This window comes from Amblyraja radiata, chromosome 19, assembly GCF_010909765.2.
Source record: "Amblyraja radiata isolate CabotCenter1 chromosome 19, sAmbRad1.1.pri, whole genome shotgun sequence".
Classification (NCBI taxonomy): Eukaryota; Metazoa; Chordata; class Chondrichthyes; order Rajiformes; family Rajidae; genus Amblyraja; species Amblyraja radiata.
Window position 1 is genome coordinate 36,692,408 of NC_045974.1, and position 21,085 is coordinate 36,713,492.

The 21,085-nt window shown below is 43.7% G+C and overlaps 3 protein-coding genes across 4 annotated transcripts in view; 2 read left to right on the forward strand and 1 right to left on the reverse strand.

Annotated features, from left to right (window-relative positions):
- The window catches only part of LOC116984140 (DNA helicase B-like), a 45,966-nt gene extending 38,596 nt beyond the window's left edge, over positions 1-7,370 (forward strand). Inside the window, exons 10-13 of the mRNA XM_033038261.1 lie at positions 2,567-2,732; positions 4,385-4,531; positions 5,241-5,903; positions 6,753-7,370. Coding sequence (XP_032894152.1) covers positions 2,567-2,732; positions 4,385-4,531; positions 5,241-5,903; positions 6,753-6,863 — 1,087 coding nt within the window. The 3' untranslated portion in view covers positions 6,864-7,370. The remainder of the gene's footprint in view (positions 1-2,566; positions 2,733-4,384; positions 4,532-5,240; positions 5,904-6,752) is intronic.
- A 988-nt stretch (positions 7,371-8,358) lies between these two features.
- grip1 (glutamate receptor interacting protein 1) overlaps positions 8,359-21,085 on the reverse strand; it is a 596,334-nt gene continuing 583,607 nt past the window's right edge. Inside the window, exons 22-25 of one of the 2 annotated variants that reach the window (XM_033038250.1) lie at positions 11,347-11,415; positions 10,816-11,052; positions 9,236-9,382; positions 8,359-9,115 (exon numbers count right to left, since the gene is read on the reverse strand). In XM_033038250.1, coding sequence (XP_032894141.1) covers positions 8,879-9,115; positions 9,236-9,382; positions 10,816-11,052; positions 11,347-11,415 — 690 coding nt within the window. In that variant the 3' untranslated portion in view covers positions 8,359-8,878. The remainder of the gene's footprint in view (positions 9,116-9,235; positions 9,383-10,815; positions 11,053-11,346; positions 11,416-21,085) is intronic. The other variant, XM_033038259.1, reaches the window with a different exon arrangement.
- LOC116984240 (DNA helicase B-like) overlaps positions 19,049-21,085 on the forward strand; it is a 55,418-nt gene continuing 53,381 nt past the window's right edge. Inside the window, exon 1 of the mRNA XM_033038358.1 lies at positions 19,049-19,235. Coding sequence (XP_032894249.1) covers positions 19,049-19,235 — 187 coding nt within the window. The remainder of the gene's footprint in view (positions 19,236-21,085) is intronic.

Genomic DNA, 21,085 nt, shown 5'->3' on the forward strand with positions numbered 1-21,085 from the left:
CACTACGTCTATTCTCAGAAGAATAGAACATTTTTAAACTTGGTTCTACAAAATCTGATACTATTTGCAAGTTATGTTGCAACTGATCGGAGACTTTATTTAAATATTGAGATATGGGTAGAGGTTCCTGAAATTTCCAAATGAGGGAAGTGAAAATCGATTTCTTATTCACACAAGCATCCCATGCAAGGTTATGTGTAAGACTAACTGTGGCTAATGGTTAAAGAATTAATGCATGAAAGATGTATATTGTGTGTATTGTTCAAAAAAAAGTGCAGATCCACAGCAGGAAAAATGGCTCAATCGTGGCTAATGGCAGAAGGTAAAAGTTGTATCAAAATAGATGTCCAGCTGAATGTTGTCATAAAGAGCAGTATGGCCAAAGATTGGGACATTTAAGAATTCAATGGAAGACATTGATATAGAAAGAGAAAGTGGTCCCCTTCATGAAGGAAGGATATATTTGCAATGGACTGTTGTGGTGAAGGTTTGTAGTAGTAATACTTGTGAGGTGGGAATTATTATATGAGGAGGCATTGAGGTGACTGGGCTAGGCCTATACTGCATAGTTTAGAAGATTATGATGCATGGGCCCCACAGTGACAGAGGGTTGTGGAGGATAGGTGTTATTCTGGCTGGAATAAATGCCTTGAACATAAATGTAGATGTGTTGGTTAGTACACTTGCAAATGGTACTAAAATTGATGGTGTTGCAAACTGTAGAGAAGGCTCTCACTATACAGCGGGATAGAGATCAGCAGAAATGGTGGATGCAGTTTAATCCAGCCGTGTGAGGCGTTGGTTTCAGGTGGTCGAATATAAGGGGAAAGTATACCGTTAATGGCAAGACCCTTAACAACATTGAAGTACAGAAGGATCTTGGGATTCATGTCCATAGCTCCCTGAAAGTGGCACCACAAATAGAATGTATGATGAAGAAGATGTATAGTATGCTTTCCTTTATTGGTAAAGGGCATTGAGTATCAGAGTCAGGAACTCGTGTTGCTGGTGTATAGTACTTTGGTTAGAATGCATGTCCTCTTTCTTTAGTATTCTTTGCGTTTGATCCATCATGGCCTGTTGCTAACTATTTTAACTCCCCTTCATCTTCCCATTCCCATACTGACCTTTCTGTCCCAGGCCTCCTTCATTGCCAGTGTGAGGCCACACACAAACTGGAGGTACACTGATATGAACATTGACCTCCAATTTTAGGTGACCTCTAACAACCCCCTCCCCTTTTTGCCCAACACCCCCCTCTCTCCTCCCCACCTGGACTTACACCTATTTCTGTACTCCTCCCACCCCTCGCCTCCACCTGCATTCCTTCCTCTGACTTCACAATTCTCAACACTTAAATCATTTTGTCCAACCATGTGCCTATCAGAACCCTCCTTCACCTGTGCTCCGCTATTATCTGCCATGCTTTGTCCTATCGCTTCTAGTTTTCTTCCCCTCCCCCCTCCACACTACAATCAGTCTGAAGAATGTTCCCGACCCGAAACATTGCCTATCCATGTTTTCCAGATATGCTGCCTGACCCGCTGAATTACTCCTGCACGTTGTGTCTTTTTTTTGTAAACCAGCATTTGCAGTTCCTTGTTTCTACATTATCAGAATGCTGCTTGGATTAAAGAGTATTTGCTATGAGGAGAGGTTGGACAAACATCGAGTGTTTTCTCTGGAGTGTCAGAGGTTGACAGGAGACCTGTCAGAAGCATATAAAATAATCCGGCATAGAAAGGGTGGACAGTTGGAAGCTTTTTCCCCCATCGTACCCTCTACTCTTGAGGCTTTAAGGTGAGAGGGGCAAAGTTTAAAGCTGTGCAGGTTACATTTTTTTATTCATACAGAGCCTGGTGGGTGCCTGGAACTCGCTGCCATGGAGGATGATGGAGACAGATATGATAGGGCATTTAAGAGGCTTTTGGATATTAATCACTGGAAGGACATGTATCACATGCATGTAGAGGAGATTAGTATAACTTGATATTGTGTTTGATAGGACATTGTGGGTTTAAGGGCCTGTTGCTGTGCTGTACTATTCTAAGTGAGATATCCCTGGCATGTCCATATGTAATAGCATTAAAATAAGGAGTTGGCCTTCAACCAAGTTGTGAAGATTTACTTGGTATCGTAAACCTTTGAAATTTTATACCCAAGAATGCTGCAATTACTTAATTGCAGGATATATTCCAAAATTTGACAGCATTTTGGTGTCAAGGAATATGGGATTAGTAACTGCCTTACGTTTTACATGTACAGGTACAGAGTTTCTACCACCTCTTACCACTCACATGGTTCTATTCTGATTATGAGAATTTGGGTGTTCCTGCAAATGTAAATCACATAGTACCTTGTCATCACCCTGTATATTATCATGACATCATCTGTGTTGTGCTTAAAAACAAAAGTTCTCTGGTGTCGTACTTTATGCTGTCAATGGTGATCCTGATGCAGCAATGATATCTTACTAAGGTATGTTGTGCACTATTGTTACATTATGCTGTTCAAAATGGGAAACACTATACTGATTAAAGTCGTACAAATTTAATTTGTTTTTCAGAGATCATAAAAAAAGGCTTGATTTCCGGGTTGGTGACAAAGTGTGCTGCACTAGGAATGCTTATGTCGTGGATTTTACTAAAATCTCAAAACCAGAGTCTGAGACCGATTCAAAGGGGATGGAAAAAAATCGCTTATGTAATGGAGAAATCTTTTTTATCACGGAGGTAAAGCTTTGATCTTTTTGTAAAAATTAAAAGGTATCTTAACATCAACATTCTTTATTGGAACATAGACAAATGCCTAAAATGAGTTAATATCAAGCATTCCCTATGGTGTGTAGACTTAACTACTTGAAATTATACTTACAATTTGTCAGATCTGAATTATCAACATGTTCTAAATTAACAGTACTTTCTGCATATCCTCAGTTGCCCTTACTGGGCTATTCCCATAATTATATGAACTCTTGCAACAGTAATCTTCCAAGGGAGTGCAGGAAGCTCTCTAGGATTTTGGTCAATTTTTTCATACTTTTTTAGTAAAAATATGGCATCTGCTCTCAATGTGAAGGATTGCCCAGGTATCTCTTTTTCACAAACTGCAGAATAAATCAAATTTGACTCATTACAGCTTCATCAGTCAACTCTTTATCAGCAGTATTGACAGTTTAGGTTTTAGTGCTTATCATGTCCATGGTTCAAACATGGACCAATTAATTGAATTCCAGAAGTGAGAGTGACTGCCCTTGATAGCAGCACTCTCACTCAACTTGCACTATGTTGCACTCAACTTATTTAATTGAGTGCAGCTTCAAGAAAACATATGGACATCAACAGAAAAGCACTCCGCTGCTTGGAGTCGCATGTGGCACAAAGGAAGATGGTTGTGATTTTCGTAGACAATGCAAGAGTTTCTCAGTGCCCTGCACTCAAGAATTGTCAACTATTTCATAAATTATCTTATTTTCATCATAAAACCAGATGTGGGGACATTCACATGACGTTCAATTACATTCTAAATTGAGCAGAGGGTGAAACAATGTACGCCGAGTTCAGCAAGATCTAAACAACATTCAGGCATGGCATGATAAATGAGGAAAATAACATTCATGCCATGAGTGAGAAAGTTCAAAGATTTTAAAGTTACAAAATGGATTCAGCTGTAGAATTAGAAGCAATAAAGAAATGCCTTCACCTTTCTCCTGTTACACCAGCAAGTCTAACAAAGAGCCATTCTTCCATAACTCTAGTGAGATAACAGCACAACTTCATGAGTGTTTTCCTTTATGATATAAACATCAGACAATGGTTCTTTCCCTCTGCTCTACTGATTACAATGTACAAACAATAGATCAACATGGTCAAAAAAACAAATGCTTGATCTGCTGGAAAATAGCTTCTGTAGCAAAACCATATATGGGCTAACCTTTCCTCTTGGAAGAACCTTTCAATCTTAACAAGCAAGAGGCTGTACAATGCTCTGTAGATAAAGTATTGCTGAATCGCTGATTATTGGGGTATAAATATACCTGATTGAACATTACCCATTTGTGTGGGGATAGAGTGACTCTGTATAGTCGATATCTACATGCTGTAAGAGTGACACACACCCGCAAGCCCTCCAATCCAGGCAACATACCTGTGAATCTTTTCTGCACCCTCTATAGCTGTATCTTATTCTTTCTGTGACGATCAGATGTGTGCAATACTCCAAGTGTGGACTCACTAATGTTTCATACAATTGTAACATGACTTCCAGACTGCTATAATCAATCCCATGCGGATGAAGACAAGCATACGGTACGCCACCTTCACCAAATATTTTTGTGCTTGTGTGGATAGAAGGTCTTGTAAAGCTTTTTTTGTTTGGCTTGCAGGATAAAATTATACAAACCAATACATCTACTACACGTTACTTGTTACTGGATGACAAGGAAAATAAGCAGATTTTGGTGAATTTTAAAGAAGTAAGGAAGAAATGCAAGTTGGCACATGCATGGGCCAGAACAATACACACCTTTCAGGTATGAAACGTAGTACTGAATAACTTAATAAATTAAATTGAACATTGAACTGCACGAAGCCTCTGAAGAGTTGTATGGAACTGATTGAATTTTGAAGGCTATGTTTTTGGAAACTACTGTTTGGTCTAATAAGTGTACCTCATGGTTGCATAATGCACCTCTAGAATACTGCCTCATGCTGTGAATTGTTGGAAGATTACGTGTCGCATTAATGGTGAGGTTATTACAAAATTTAGCCATTGGAAAATGATGCGATTTCTCTATGGAATATTGAGCAGAAAAAGCTAATGCAGTTCTAAGGATAATTTAACAATCAAACATAATTTTCATTGAGGGAATTAAAATATACAATGATAGGAATTTGAGATAAAGAACAATTGCATGAAGAATGAGAATTGCATTTGATTTGTTTCTTTTTCCCTCTTGTTTCACAGAGCTGGTAGCTCCCTCTATTCCTCAGTGATCATTCATACATTGAGTGTAGGTTATCAAAGCTGAAGTGAAATTTACAGTTGTATTTAATGGAGAGCAATCAGGAATGGAAGATTACCAGGTTACTGTCCCATATTTTCGAGGATTCATATTAGTTACAGCCCTAGACTGCTGCTTTGGCTGTGCTGCACTAACTAAGCATAACTTGGGACCTCCTGCTGAAGTCTGCAGAATGGGTTTGAAACACTAATGGAAATACAATCCTTTTATACTTTAGGGCTCTGAAGCCGACACGGTTGTGTATGTTGTGGGATCGGCTGGAAGACAGAACTGGCAGCACATCTATACCGCAGTCACACGAGGGCGCAAACGTGTGTATGTTGTTACATCCGAGGTTCAATTTATTACAGCAGTGACAGCCAGAGGGCCCCGGAGAAACACACGCCTGCGTGAATGGTTGCAGGAGAAACTAGTAAAACCAGGAGCTGCATCATGCTCTGAAGGATCACAGTCCCAGCAACAGGCAAGTTGCATGCTCTCTGCAGTGGCAGCACCCAGCTCAACCCTGTTTGATTCATCTGCTTCTTCGAGCCAGGTATTACCAAATTTGTCATCCTGTACAGCAGGAGAAGTAAATAAGAGCACGAACACACAATCTCAGAAAGAAGACTCCTATTCTGAAGATTTGCAATTTGCGCAGAATTATAGCTGGTCTCCTTATAGTGTGGAGCTGGACAACAGAGAATGCAATGGAGCCTGCGAAAGGCCAGATGAAGCAGTCAACTCCTTGCCTCATATTGATGATACATCAACAAGAGAGAGTTTGGTGATGACTACTGAGGAAACTGACTCTAAAACAATTGAAGCAAACTGGTCTCCTGGCTGTAAGAGAAGTGATAATACTTCAGCTGGTGAGGGATCGACTGCAAAGTATTCAAAGGTAAATAAATTAGCTGTTGGGTGGTCTAAATTACTGAAGAATTAACACCAGATCATGTTGATATTTAGTAAGAAACAGCAGTTTGTTGTTCATCCATCACAACAGCTGCTGATTGCAGCTTTTGGGGAACACAAGTTCATAGGAGTGTGGGTTCTGAGCTTATAACATCCCTGCTTTATCATCCAACTTCTGAGTAGCTGTCATTTATGTTGGTTAGTCCTTCAGAAACAATGAGAATGATTTTTTTTTATCCTATTAAAAACATCTTTTTTTTTTGGTTAATCATGTGCCAATCGTGCCACGTTTTATTATTTTAAGGTCGCTTGCTGACCATAACTTTGCTAAAAACTAATTTCATTAACTTGTGAATGTGCTACCAATGTTTTATTTTTCTGCCTATTTACATCAATATAACTGAAATGATTCTACATTGGCTACGGGTGCGCAAGACCTGACAAAATGTGTCATCATTTGTTTATCCTCCCTTTCTATATCCCTTCTTGAATTGAACACCAATCTGCTGCTAAGTATTAATGGGTTCATTCCTTTTTCTCAAGACTTATAACTGCCACTGATGCCTTTCTAAATTGTGTTTGGTAACCTAAGAAAAAAATGTTCACTGACATATCCTAAAGAATGTAGAACTTGAGGATTACTGAAATTCTTGATCTTTACTTCAGTGATACAAGCAACTATTGATTGGAGTTAATAAATGTAGCAAAGTAAATATCTGAGATAATTGGTGTCCACTGAAAACGGTTAAAACATAACTAGATTTATTTTATGGCATGGTAATTAAAAAATGATAACTTCTTAACTAAACCACATATATGTTATTTTACTTTGCAGATATTAATGGAATCACCTCTGGGCTGTACAAAGTTTAGGATGATGGTACTTGATAACTCATCATCACCAGTAAATGCGAGTAAAAGGTTGTTTACAGAAGAGAACAAATAAGGCTGTCGATTTTACTAAAAAATGACAAGTTGGCAAATAGACTGCTATTGTGGAATTGCAGATATGTCTAGATGAAACTGAAAGGCATGTTTGTTTTAAAACCATTTAAAACTTTTAATGCATGTACCAGTCAATGTAATAACGGGTTACAGAGATATGCCAGATAAGTATTCTCATGTTAATTTGTGGCAACCAGTTTTTTAAATTAAAAAAATATTTTGTGGAATGTAAGTAGTCTTTAAATTTTACATGAATGTCAGTAAATAGTTTTCTGTGATATATAAATCAGCAGCCACATTCAATTGTACAACAATAGTGATTTTGTCTCACATGGTTTTATTTCATCTTGCATATCTCATACAAATTAGCAGTGAAGATTCCCAAAACCTTAGACGATAAATATCATGCTACCAAAGTAGGAAATTTGTACAAAAATACTTTACAGTTTATAATACTTGTTTGTTACAAATAAAAATACATTGTCCAAAGGACATGAATCAAATCTCATATCTAGGTTGTAGCTGTCTGTATTTGTGTTGCTGGCAGTGGTTTTCTTTTCAAATATGCATCATGGATTTAGGCTGGGAAATGTAACATTACAAGTGTGGTAGTTGTACAGTTAATGGCTCAAAGGAGGGTGGAGATATTTCCTTGATTTTCAAATAAGAGAGTAGGTTTTAACATTCATCGAGGCAGAATATGACCAGAAGCAGATCAGTTCTATATAAAGTAAAACTCCTTTAATCTGACATACTCAGGGATATTGAATGGCCCTGAACTAGCAAATTTTACAGATTGGATATTAATTTATTTACTCTAACGTGTCAGTATGGAGAAGGGTTACAGTCTGAAACGGAATCCATGTTCTCTAGAGATGCTCCCTGACCAGCTCAGTTACTCCAGCACTTTGTCTTATGTTGCAAACCAGCACCTGCAGTTCCTTTGTTTTTAATTTGTTAATTTCAGTGAGCCTGGAATGTTTTAAAAGGAGTGTCGTAAACAGAACTTGGGTGAGCTTAAAGGGATTACAGAAACCGGGGCTCTAGTGAGACCACAAGGAATGAGACAAACATCACCTGGTTAGATAGTTGCCAAACAAATGAATTTTCCGAAAGGCTGGGTAGCAAGTGGATTATTGGAGTTTTACTGTAGACACTAATATCTTTTTTTCTGTTAGTCACTCCACTATTGTCAGAATGTTAGAATCTACCACCCCTATGTTTCAATCCATCATTAGGAGTGAGGCACAAGCAACAATAATACTAAGATATTTAACCAGCCTTAAGTTCATACACATCAAAGTAAAATTCAAATTTCAGTTATACTGATTTATAAAGTCAATAATTTACAAATGCGTTCCTTAACTAGTTACCAAACCCAATAATGGGCTATAAAATGTGAAGACGGAATACACAAAGGAGCAGGTTCAGGATGACGTGTGTAAATGGAATGGGATTTAAGACTAAGTAATCCACATGGCAGATACATCTCAGTTACAATCTCTATGGCAATATCAGAATCTTCATGGCAAAAGGTGAGGTTGTAAATTCCCAGCACAGAGAAGGTCACCTGTGGTGTTTGGATTGGGGTGGTATTTTACTAAATTTTACAGTTGTTTCTGTATATGATTTTTAAATGGTCAATCTGTATTTTCAAACATGCTAATTTTTTTATTGCCCAGGAACCAGCTGGCAGCATCGTAGTTCATCATTTAAAAAATTAGAATTTGGACCGTAAGCACCATGGGGAGGTTAAAACACTCTTGGCAATGAGTTTTTGTTTCATGGCTGTGCCCTGCATAGACTGGCTTAATATTTGTCAAACCTGTTAACCTTTTGTCATTTTCAATGTGAGAAGGGAACAAGTTTCCATTCATTCATGAAATGTGTGCACGTGGTATCTGTGAAAAATGCAAATAGTTGATAAGGAGGGTTTTCCCATGAATGAACATTGTTCAAAATGAGTTAGCACCATTGGGGAACAAAACGTCTGTCAATTGGATTGAATAGCTGGCACTACAACTTGGTATTTTCTTGGATCTCTGTACTACCAAGCCTTCCTTTCTGTTGCCTATAAGTATGAGCTTCATTCTGCTCATTCCATTCTTCTGGTTGTGACGTCTGATCTTCAGAGAGCACCTCCTGGAAGGCTAATGGGTTTCTGCTGATGACCAATTCAAGTTTATTGGCTGAATCTGCAATTAGTGGCACTACCAGGCAGCAGTCAAAATCTCTGGTACGAATATGATTTACCTGTCACAAGGAACAAAATAGCCATCAATCCTTTTAGAGTCTACTTCCAGGAAATATGCTACTGGGTTTGTAGTGATCTTTGATGCAAGAATAAATATACAAGTGTTGATCTCCCTGTACCTGTAATAACCTGTCATAGGGCTGAACACCACCAAGGGCAGCTGGTCCATTTGGCCGAATGTTGTTGACATACACACCTTTCTCCAGCAGGCCATCTGAAACACTGAATCCAAAATCCTGAATGTCTGAATCTTTGTATAGTGTTACCTGTGAAATATGGAGATATTAATTAAAAACATTCAAAGTTGGTCCATCATCACTGTCCTCAAGCAGACAACAGCAGTACCTACTGTTCAATACAATACAATACCTTTTATTTGTCATTTGAACCTCACATGAGGTTCAAACGAAATTTGGTTTCTGCAGCCATACAAAAAAAGAACCAAGACACACACCAACACAATTCACATAAACATCCATCACAGTGAGTCTCCTCACTGTGATGGAAGGCAAAGACTTGTCTCTCCCCTGCTCTCCATTCCTCTCCCGAAGTCGAGGTCAAAGCCCCCGGCGGGCGCTAGCAAGGCTCCTCTATGATCTTTGCTAGCAAGTCCGCGGCCACTCAAAGCCACGCCGGGCGATGTAGGGCCCTGCCCCGGGTCTTGATGTTGGAGCCCCCGGCGGGCGCTAGCAAGTCCGCGGCAATTTACAGCCGCGCCGGGCGTTGTAAGGCCCCCCTCCAGGTCACTCTCAACCCCGCAATTCGGGCGGGAGAAGTCGCCGTTGCTGGTGCCCCGCAAAGCAGTCTCCCACCGGGGACCCGCGAGCTCCCGGTGTCACCATCCACCGGAGTCGGGTCGCAGCAGCTCGCCCCCGCAGCTCTCCACGCTCCGAAGCTGGCTAGCTCCACGGAGGTAGGTCCGTAGGTCCACAGCTCCACGGCTCCACAGCTCCACAGGCTCCACAGAGGTAGGTCCACAGCTCCACAGGCTCCGTGACTTGAGCCCCCAGGTCGCTCCGGTTGGAGGCCGCTCCACGGCGCTAGGCCCCAACGGCAACGGAGACTCGACAGAGAAAAGGTCGGGTCTCCATGCAGGGAAGAGATTTAAAAGTTCCCCCACCCCCCACCCCCCACACATACATATTTAAAAACCCATTACAAACTAAACCCTCAACAGGACAAAAAAATAAAAAAATACACAGACAGACTGCAGAGGCCGCTGCGACATCGGTCGCGCCGCCCAAGGCACCGACCTCAAGGTGCAGCCTGCTGATGCTGGAAGATCGAAGGTACACAAAAATGCTGGAGAAACTCAGCGGGTGCAGCAGCATCTATGGAGCGAAGGAAATAGGTGACATTTCGGGCCGAAACCCTTCTTCAGACTGAGTACCAGCAGTACCTAGTGCATTGTTACCATATGCCACATGTGTAATGGAAAAATCCAACAACATGTAATTTTACTCTTTTTGGGCTATATTTGATAATCACACATTCGCGATTAAAATAAATTACAACACCATTGTAAAGCTTGTGGACTGTAAGCTGGAGGAAAAAAAACACAGAATTTTGCTAATCTAATCACTTCCTGGAATTCGTCAAAGGGAAAATTACATTTGCAACAAATCCAGTTTCTATCCTAAAACAAATCGGAATTGAGAAGGAAACACGACCAGAATAAATATTTTATGGAATCTGAAACCTTGTGCAACTCCACTGGTGTTGGTGACATAATCTCTTTCATTTCCTGCTTGATCTTCCTAATAGCAAATGACTTTGATCTCACGCCATCTGACGGTAAAGTATTACTACGGGCAGCTTGGGTGTAATGTGCCCTGACAGCATTCTTCTCTTGGAAGCTTGATTGCCTTTCCAGTGGCCTATGTGCCGGGCTGTTTTCATCATTCAGACACAAGGTGCGTCCCGACATGATTGTTGCCTGTTGGATGGGATAACAAAAGCTGTAAAATGTTGTGCTCCAGAAAATAGTGGAAAGGCAATTCTGTTAGTGAAGGTGTTAGTAAGTGAAAACTAATGTTAAGCAGAATAACGTTTGCCATTAAAATTAGTTAAATAATACACATGTAGATTTGTTAGTATGGTTTAGCTCAGATTGTATTTCCTGTTAAATACCAAACAGCTAATTTTCTGGTTTTAACAGGAAGTCTTTAATGTATCAGACTGTTAGATCTTGAATTATTGCTTCACACCAACTCTAAAATTAAAAAAATACCAATATAGCCAAGTTTTGCAAATTCAGATCCTTTTGGTTGGCGGCCTTCATTAACGAGGAGCTAGGTTCCTGTAATTATTAAGACCAAATGATGCAGGTGAAAGATCAACAGCTGTGTGTGAAATTGTGCTTTTAGATTAGATTAGATCCTTTATTTGTCATTCAGACCTTATGGTCTGAACGAAATGTCATTACCTGCAGCCATACATACAATAATAAACAACAGAACAGACATCCACAAATTAACATCCACCACAGTGAGTCCACCAAGCACCTCCTCACTGTGATGGAGGCAAAAATCTTAGGGCTGCTGTCTCTTCCCTCCTCTTCTCCCTCTGCGCTGAGGCGATACCCCACCGGGCGATGGTAGATCAGTCCCGCGGCTCACCGAGCTCCGCGAACGGGCCAGTTCAAACTCCGCGGCCCGGGGTGGTCGAAGCTGCCGCCCTCCAGTCCAGCGGACGTAGCTGTTGACGATGTCGTCCACCGGCCTGCGGCCGAACCCCGGACTCAGGCCGCCGCCGCCAGAACGGCGTCTCAGCCACCGGAGCAGCGTTCCAGCCCCGAGCCGGGTCACCCTCACGTGAGCGCCGTTCCACCCTCGAGCCAGGCTGCCCTCACGGGAGCGTCTCAGCCCCGCGCCAGGCCGCCCTCACGGGAGCGCCGTTACCCTCGAGCTGGGCCGCCCTCACGGGAGCGCCGTTACCCTCGAGCTGGGCCGCCCTCACGGGAGCGCCGTTACCCTCGAGCCAGGCCGCCCTCACGGGAGCGTCTCAGCCCCTCACCAGAGCGCCGTTACCCGGAGCGCCGTTACCCTCGAGCTGGGCCGCCCTCACGGGAGCGCCGTTACCCTCGAGCCGGGCCGCCCTCACGGGAGCGCCGTTACCCTCGAGCTGGGCCGCCCTCACGGGAGCGCCGTTACCCTCGAGCTGGGCCTCCCTCATGGGAGCGCCGTTACCCTCGAGCTGGGCCGCCCTCACGGGAGCGCCGTTACCCTCGAGCTGGGCCTCCCTCACGGGAGCGCCGTTACCCTCGAGCTGGGCCGCCCTCACGGGAGCGCCGTTACCCTAGAGCCGGGCCGCCCTCACGGGTGCGCCGTTACCCTCAAGCCGGGCCACCCTCACGGGAGCGTATCAGCCCCTCACGGGAACGCCGTTCCAGCCCCGAGCCGGGCCGCCCTCACGAGAGCGAGCCCAGGGCGAGTCCTGACAGGCTCTGCCTCCGGAGCCTCGAGGTCGCCAGCTCCGCCATTAGGCCTCAGCGCAGACGGAGGCAGAGAAGGAGGATACGACAAGAAAGTCGCATTCCCCCGAAGGGAGAGACAGAAAGCCCTGTTTCAACCCCCCACCCTCTCCCCCCCCCCACACATAACACAAACCTAAAAACCAAAAACTTAACTAAACAAGATGAAAAAAACAACACAAAAAAGTAAAAACAAACGGACTGCAGGCGAGCCGCAGCCGTTCACCAGCGCCGCCACTTTACAACTTTGTAAACCTCTGCTGCAAAGAGTGAAAACTTCCTACCTCCAATTCCCTCAGGTTCCCAAATCTTCCAAGGCTTGAGACCAAAGGTTTTCTTCATGATCTGTTTCTAGCGCATCGTGTCCACCTGCATAACTGATTTATTTTCAAAAAGGGTATAATTTTAAAGTGTGAATACCTACTATCCCCAAATCTTTATCAATAGAAATGACATTCACTTTTGCCTTAACTATTATAAGCACTGGTTTTGATCACTGGACTATTTGAAAACAGATGGCAAGAATGATCTATAAATAAATTGATCAACCCAGATAGTTTAGGGCAACACCATAAAAATACATACCCATCTTTCAGAAATGATTACTAAATGAGGTACACATCAGTTATGCATAACTATTCAAAGTGTTCTTTGTGGGGTTCAGATTGACCTGGTAAACAATTAATTGCAATAACAAGTTAAATTAAATATCAAGTTTTCTTAAAAGGTTAAATAGATTTACTGAAATGAAATCTAATACAGTAAGTAATCCCTCATAGTCACGGGCCATGATGCCCAATATTGCTGATTGTCCTGTTATAAATTAGTAAGATATTATCATTGTATGCAGTGAAAATTGCACACAGGTTAATACACAAATGGACACAAAGTGCTGGAGTAACTCAGTGGGTCAGGCAGCATCTGTGGAGAACATGAGTAGGACCCTTCACACTGAGTCAGTTTACTGAGTTACTCCAGCACCCCGTGTCGTTTCACCTTAAATCTTGATGCTGCTGGTCTGCACCAGCGAGCGTTTCTTCACTGGTTCATGCGGCTTATGTTTCAGCCCCTGGAGACAATTTGTTGCAATTCTGTTGCAATAATTAGCAGTCCCACTTTCAAATAATGTATACTGTAGCTTTGTGTTAGGAGAAGCAATACTGCTGCATGCAAGAATTGGTTGGACATCAGTTCTCCCTGCTATCCATTAAACTGCTTTGCAACATGCTGGTGCTACAAACATTAAAATAATTCCTCTCACCCTTAAAAGAAATGGAAGCTAATGACTACGTCAGAACATTTATATCAACTAATATATTCTCACAATAATTGAATACATTGGGCGCCGCACGATGGCAGCCTCGCCAACGGTGTCTGTTTTTTTTGTTCTTTTTAGTGTGTTTTAAAAATGTGTTAATGTCTCCACTCCTTCTCCCCCCACCTCCTTTAAAAGATTTACCGTACTGGGCCAGCCATCTTTAACCTTCCTGTTCATCGCGGCTATCACCTTGGCTTTGCACCGTCTGAATTTCAGACAGTGCTCCCCCGCTTTCCCTGGCCCTCGCCTTTTTGTGTGTGTGTGTGTGTGTGTGTGTGTGTGTGTGTGTGTGTGTGCGTGCGTGCGTGCACGTGTGTGTGTCTCTCTCTCTCTTTCTCTGTCTCTCTCTCTGTGTGTCTCTCTGTCTGTGTCTCTCTGTCTGTGTCTCTCTCTCTGTCTCTCTGTGTCTCTCTGTGTGCCTCTCCATCCCTCGCCTTTTAGGTAGGTGGTGGGGTGTGTGTACGTGCGCGTCTCTGACGGTCCATCCATCTCGCGGTTTGTCAGGTCCCAGACAGTTTGCTGAAAAGTCGCGTAAGTGGGACAGGCCCTTAAAACTGCACTTGTCTCAACGTCATTTGAACATTGTAGATATACCCAGCATCCTGAGCTCTTGGGGAAAAACACCCCAGCCCATACAATATTTCCTTATAACACAATCCCTCCAGTTCTAGTAACCCTCCAGTGTGAAACTTTTCCCAACCCTTTCCAACTTAATGACTTCCTTCTTGTAGCTTGGTGACCAGAATTGCACATACTTTTCAATGCACTAATTCAAGCATCTGGACCGTGCTGTCGTGTGACTGTTTGAAAACCATTAAAATAGCCTCCATTAAGAATTAAGAGTAAATAGCCTCCATTAAGAATTAAGAGTAAATAGCCTCCATTAAGAGTCTCCTTCCCCACTAGAGTCTCCTTCCCCACTAACATGTCTCCTTCCCCACTAGAGTAGACAAGACACTGGACAATGTCTACACCAACATGGCTGAAGCTTACAAAGCCATCCCCCTCCCCCACCTTGCTCAGTCTGATCACGTCTCATTGTTCCTGCTCCCTAAGTACTCCCCACTCATCAGACGGGTTAAACCAACTGTGAGGACAGTTAAAGTCTGGTCAGAGGAAGCGGACTTCACACTTCAGCAGTGTTTTGGAAACACTGACTAGAAGGCGTTTGCAGCCCAGGCCACCCTTGACTCCCACACGGACATTGATTCCTACACATCCTCTGTTCTAGACTTTATAAACTCCACCATCAATAGTGTCACCTCCCTCAAACAGGTGACCATATTCCCGAATCAGAAGCCATGGATGAACAGCGAGGTCAGGCTACTGCTGAAAGCACGGGACACCGCTTTCAGGTCAGGTGATGCTCGAGCCTACTGTTTAGCCAGGGCTAACCTGAAGAGGGGCATCAAGAAGGCCAAACACTGCCAATAAGCTCAGGATTGAGGAGCACTTCAACAACAACTCCGACCCCTGACGCATGTGGCAAGGCACCCAGGCCATCACGGACTACAGACCCTCCAACACCACCCCCACATCCAGCGACGCCTCCTTCCTTGAGGAGCTTATTCACTTCTATGGCTGCTTCGACAGGGACAATCTAGAGACAGCCATCAAGGCTGTGCTACCTGCCGATCACCAACCCCTCACACTCACCCCCTACGACGTATACGTGGCACTGAGTAGGACTAATGCACGTAAAGCTGCTGGCCCTGACGGCATCCCCGGGCACCACCCCCTCCTCTACTCCCTCTTCACCTATGACTGCACACCTGTACATGGTACTAACACCATCATCAAGTATGCAGATGATACAACAGTGATTGGCCTCATCAGCAACAACGATGAGTCGGCCTACAGGGAGGAGGTCCAGCACTTAGCAGCATGGTGCGCTGACAACAACCTGGCCCTTAACTCCAAGAATACCAAGGAGCTCATTGTAGACTTCAGGAAGTCCAGGGGCAGCACGCACACCCCCATCCACATTAACGGGACGGAGGTGGAACGTGTTTCTAGCTTCAGGTTCCTGGGAGTCAACATCTCCGATGACCTCTCTTGGACCCACAATACCTCGACTCTGATCAAGAAGGCTCACCAGCGTCTCTTCTTCCTGAGGAGACTGAAGAAGGTCCATCTGTCTCCTCAGATCCTGGTGAACTTCTACCGCTGCACCATCGAGAGCATCCTTACCAACTGCATCACAGTATGGTATGGCAACTGCTCTGTCGCCGACCGGAAGGCATTGCAGAGGGTGGTGAAAATTGCCCAACGCATCACCGGTTCCTCGCTCCCCTCCATTGAGTCTGTCCAAAGCAAGTGTTGTCTGCGGAGGACGCTCAGCATCGCCAAGGACTGCTCTCACCCCAACCATGGACTGTTTACCCTCCTACCATCCCGGAGGCGCTACAGGTCTCTCCGTTGCCGAACCAGCAGGTCCAGGAACAGCTTCTTCCCGGCGGCTGTCACTCTACTCAACAACGTACCTCGGTGACTGCCAATCACCCCCCCCCCCCCCCCCCCCCCCGACACTTATTATTATTTATTCAAATCATTTGCTATGTCGCTCTTCCAGGGAGATGCTAAATGCATTTCGTTGTCTCTGTACTGTACACTGACAATGACAATTAAAATTGAATCTGAATCTGAGTCCCTATTCTTTTACGGATATTTACAGAAATTGAATAGCTACTTAGTCAACAATTGGATAGGAGCACATTCTGTTAACTTGAGAACGCTTCCAAATCAAGCACTAAGTGGCTACAGAAAGAAAATGTTCATAAAAATATGTTTTTTGTACTGAACCACACTTCTAATGAAAAAAGTCCTTATCAACAGTCCTTATAAAGTTAAAAAGTCTTTATGTAACCTCAATAAAATGATTTAGTCGAGTACTTACAAGTCTACAAAGTTAGACCCAATAAGCTGGAGGAACTCTGCGGGTCAGACAGCATCTCTGGAGAAAAGGAATAGGTGACGTTTCGGGTCGAGACCCTTCTTCAGACTTGAGCATCTCTGATGTTTAGAGAAATGTCCCCGGGTTGACGGCTGGGGCCGGGTTGAGCCCCAGCCCTTGACCCCGGGCTCCAGCTCCACCGCCGCCTCGGCCCTTCCCTTTACAATGAACCGAGACGACGCCATCGGGCCCCGGCGCCCCCGCCTCTGCTCTTACCCAAGCGGATGTCCACGCTGGTGCCGTAGTTGAAGTCATATTCGATGGAGGAAGCGACGGTACGGATCCATGTCCGGCTCCTTCCTCCACTTCCGCGTAACCCCCCTGACCAGCCTAAACCAGCAACCCCCGTCCATGTCCACCACAGATGTTGTCTGTCCATGTCCTCCACAGATGCTGCCTGACCCACATCTGAGTTGCGCCAGCACACTTTGTCTTTTACATGTAAACCAGAATCTGCAGTTCCTTGTGCCAACAAGCAGGCAAGTCCTCTCTGTGCAAGTGTAGCAGAACAAAGTCGACCGCATAAGAAGATCTGGTTTAGTACAAGGGCTGTTCCTAAAAGCAAGAAAATAGGTTAAAAGGACAAAGAAAGGGGATTTTTTTTAACTTATGTTTTATTTTTTACGTAGTTGTTGAATGCCAAGGTTGGACCCAGTCGGCTGAACCCAACTGAAGAATGTTCAATGGCCACATGCACCAAGATAATGAAAATCTTACTTGCTGCAGTTTTACAGGCACATTAAATCCAACGAAACAACAAATAAAGATACAACAAGTTAATACATTTTCTAGATAAACCAGATCATGAGTGTGCAAGGTAAAGTGTAGCCTTACCTGTACAGCAATCCTAGAGAGCTGCTATCAGATTGGGGCATAGAGGAGGGTTCATAAAACATACAACACAGAAACTGACCCTTTCAGCCCATCTTAATCCATATCAAACATGATGCCCATTTATGCAAATTGAATTTACCTGTATTAATGCCTTTCCTATACCAAATGCCTTTAAAATGTTGTGACTGTATCTGCCACTTCCTTTGGCAGCTCATTCCAGATAACCAACACTCTGCATGAAAATAACCCGCAAATTTCCTTTATATTTCTCTCCTCTCACCTTAACCCTATTGCCTCTTGTTTTAGACTTCCCTGCCTTGGGGGAAACTATCTATCTATGCTTATCATAACTTTATAAACCCAGAGAGTTTTTCACACAGAGAATTGTGAGTGTGAAATTCTCTGCCTCTGGATACTTGCAAAGTGTCCTAAATCTGGTGCACACAGAACCTTTTTATCAGGGTGGAAATGTCACAGAGGTTATAGCTTTAAGGTGAGAGGAGCAAAGTTTAAAGGAAATGTGCAGGGCAAGTTTTTTTTACAGAGTGGTGAGTGCCTGGAACATACTGCTAAAGGTTGGTGGTGAAAGCAGATACATAATGATATGTAAGGGGCTTTTAGATAGGTACAGATATTAAGGGATATGAACCACGTGCAGACAGAGTAGATTTGCCGAACACCTCCGAACAGTTCGCCTAAACCCCCATCAGTCTGAAGAAGGGTTTCGGCCCGAAACGTCGCCTATTTCCTTCGCTCCATAGATGCTGCTGCACCCGCTGAGTTCCTCCAGCAATTTTGTGTACCTTCGCCTAAACCTACCCGATGTCCCGGTTGCCAAACACTTTCCCCATTCCCACAATGACTTTTCTGTCCTGGGCCTCCTCCATTATCGGAGTGAGGCCCCGCGCAAATTGGAGGAGCCGCACCTCATATTTCGCTTGGGCAGCTGACACCCCTCTAACACTTCATTATCTCTGTAACTCCGTCTCCCCTGACGCTCAGTCTGAAGAAGGATTTCGACCAAAAACATTACCCATTCTTATGTACAGTGTGAACGCACACATTAAAAAAAATAGTAGTGCAATAATAACAATAATAATCTACAGTATATAGTTCAGAGCTTATTTGATGTTCGCATAATTCCTAAGAAAGACTTGTTTTCAGGCTGCCGCGGTAGTCTGTACAACCAGTGAAATGCCAACAATTGTGATTTACAAAATAAAACGATATTTCCTGTGTCCGTGATGCGAATGAGGCGGGACGGGAGGTGGAGCAACAGTATTAAGCAAAGATTATAGGATCTTTGCTAGTACCTGTGCTGGCGCCAGAGTTGAGTTCACTCGCAGCGGCGAGTCATGGCTGCTCAAGCTCGCTCATGTATCATCGTTGAGGGTTACATCGAACCACGAAAAGACAAAGGTTCGGACAGCGAGGAGAACCAGGAACCCGAGGAAGACTTGCAGTTCCTCGACCTCAACGACATGATAAAAGTTTCCCTCGGTGCCAACTCTGTCAACGCCTCATCTGTGGTCGGGCGGTTCGGTAAAATATTGATACTTAACTTACATTTAGTTTACTGTTGAAGTGTATTTTTCAAGTGCAGGAGCTTTTTAATTTGCAATTGTTAGTCTTTCCACTGATAATAGTAGTTGGACCGGCCCGGCAATTGGAGGCCTTGCCCAACGGCTCCACGTTTAGAGTTTGGATGTTCTCAAGAGTCCAGGGTGAAGAGTGTCTAATTGTCATATGTCCTGAAATGGAGCAATGAAATTCTCACTTGCAGCAGGACACTAAAATAACACTCTGCAAACACCATCATGAACAACAAGAGTTCAGTATATATATATATTTATATATATATAATAGTGCTTTGGCGGATGAGACAAGAGTCGATTTTCCAAACGAGTTTTATTAACAAAACGATGAAATCAACGAAGTGACTCAACACAGCCAATACACACATTTAGCCACAACGGTGGTCCAGAACAAAGATCTTATAGCAGAGCCTCTATAATCTTTGGTCCAGAACGACTGAAGGGGCATCGCCCAGAAAGCGCGCGAAAAACAAACCTTCCCCAGAGTCACATGTCTGAGGCACCCGTTGGATTACCTGCGGGCACCAGCAGGTGCCGCTACAGTGCAAAGATAAAAACTGCCCACTAGTCTGTGTAGTTCTGAGCAAAGATTATAGAGCAGAGCAAGATGCGCCACTCTGCGAAAAAAGCGTAGTATGACACGCCATTTTATTGAGTTGCAATTTACTATAATATTAATAAACTTTACAATAATATTAACTAAATATATGAAGTGATTGATTATATATAACACACTTTTCCCTACAATACTGATTACACCAAAGATGATAGAGCGCATCAATCTTTGGAACGGATTACACCAAAGATACTAGAGCATTGCCCGCTGCCTCGGGAGCGCCGACCGCGGGCAGACGCTTAAGGCTCTCCCGCCGCCCGCCTTCATCTGGTATCGGGGGGGACCGAGAATCAGTCCTGGATCAACTCAGGAGTGCAGGAAACATCCTCTTCCCCCAAAGATACTAGAGGAGCCTCTAGTATATTTGCTTTTCCCTGCGACCTGATATAAGAGCAGATTTGATAACTGTGGAGTCCGTCCCCGCTACCAAAGATGCCGCGTTTGGCATAAACAAATGGCGGCTGTGACGTTCCGTTATGTACTACACGTCAGCCCATTGGATTTCTGAGGAGTGGTCTATCTTGCTCTGCTCTATAATCTTTGGTTCTGAGCTTATTTGGAGGTTGTATTGTTTAATAGCCTGATGGTTGTAGGAAAGAATTTGCTCCTGAACCTAGACGTTACAGTTTTCAGCCTTCTATACTACCTTCCTCATGGCAGGTGTGAAATGAGTGTGTGGCCAGGGTGATGTATGTCTCTGATGATGCTGGCTGCCTTTTTGAGGCAGTGACTCCAGTAGATCCGTTCAATGGTGGGGAGGTCAGTACCATTGATGGACCAGACAGTGTCCACCACTTTTTGCAATCTACTTTGTTCCTGGGCGTTTGAGTTAACGAACCAGGATGTGATGCAACCAGTCAATATGTTTCCTACACCTGTAGAAGTTCAAGAGAATCCTCTCTCCTCGATCTTCTTGGGAAGTTGAGGTGTTGATGGGCTTTCTTTATAATTGCATCAATGTACTAGGTCCCGGACAGATCTTCAGAGATATGCATGCCCAGGAGTTTGAAGTTTTTGATTCTCCCCACCACTGATGAAGGTGGGTTTGAAGATCCTCAATCTCCCTCTTCCACAGTTAATAACCAGTTCCTTAGTTTTGCTGATGTTGGGAGCAAAGTTGTTTTGGCATTGTTCGATCAGTCGATCGATCTCCCTCTTATACTCTGACTAATCGTCATCTG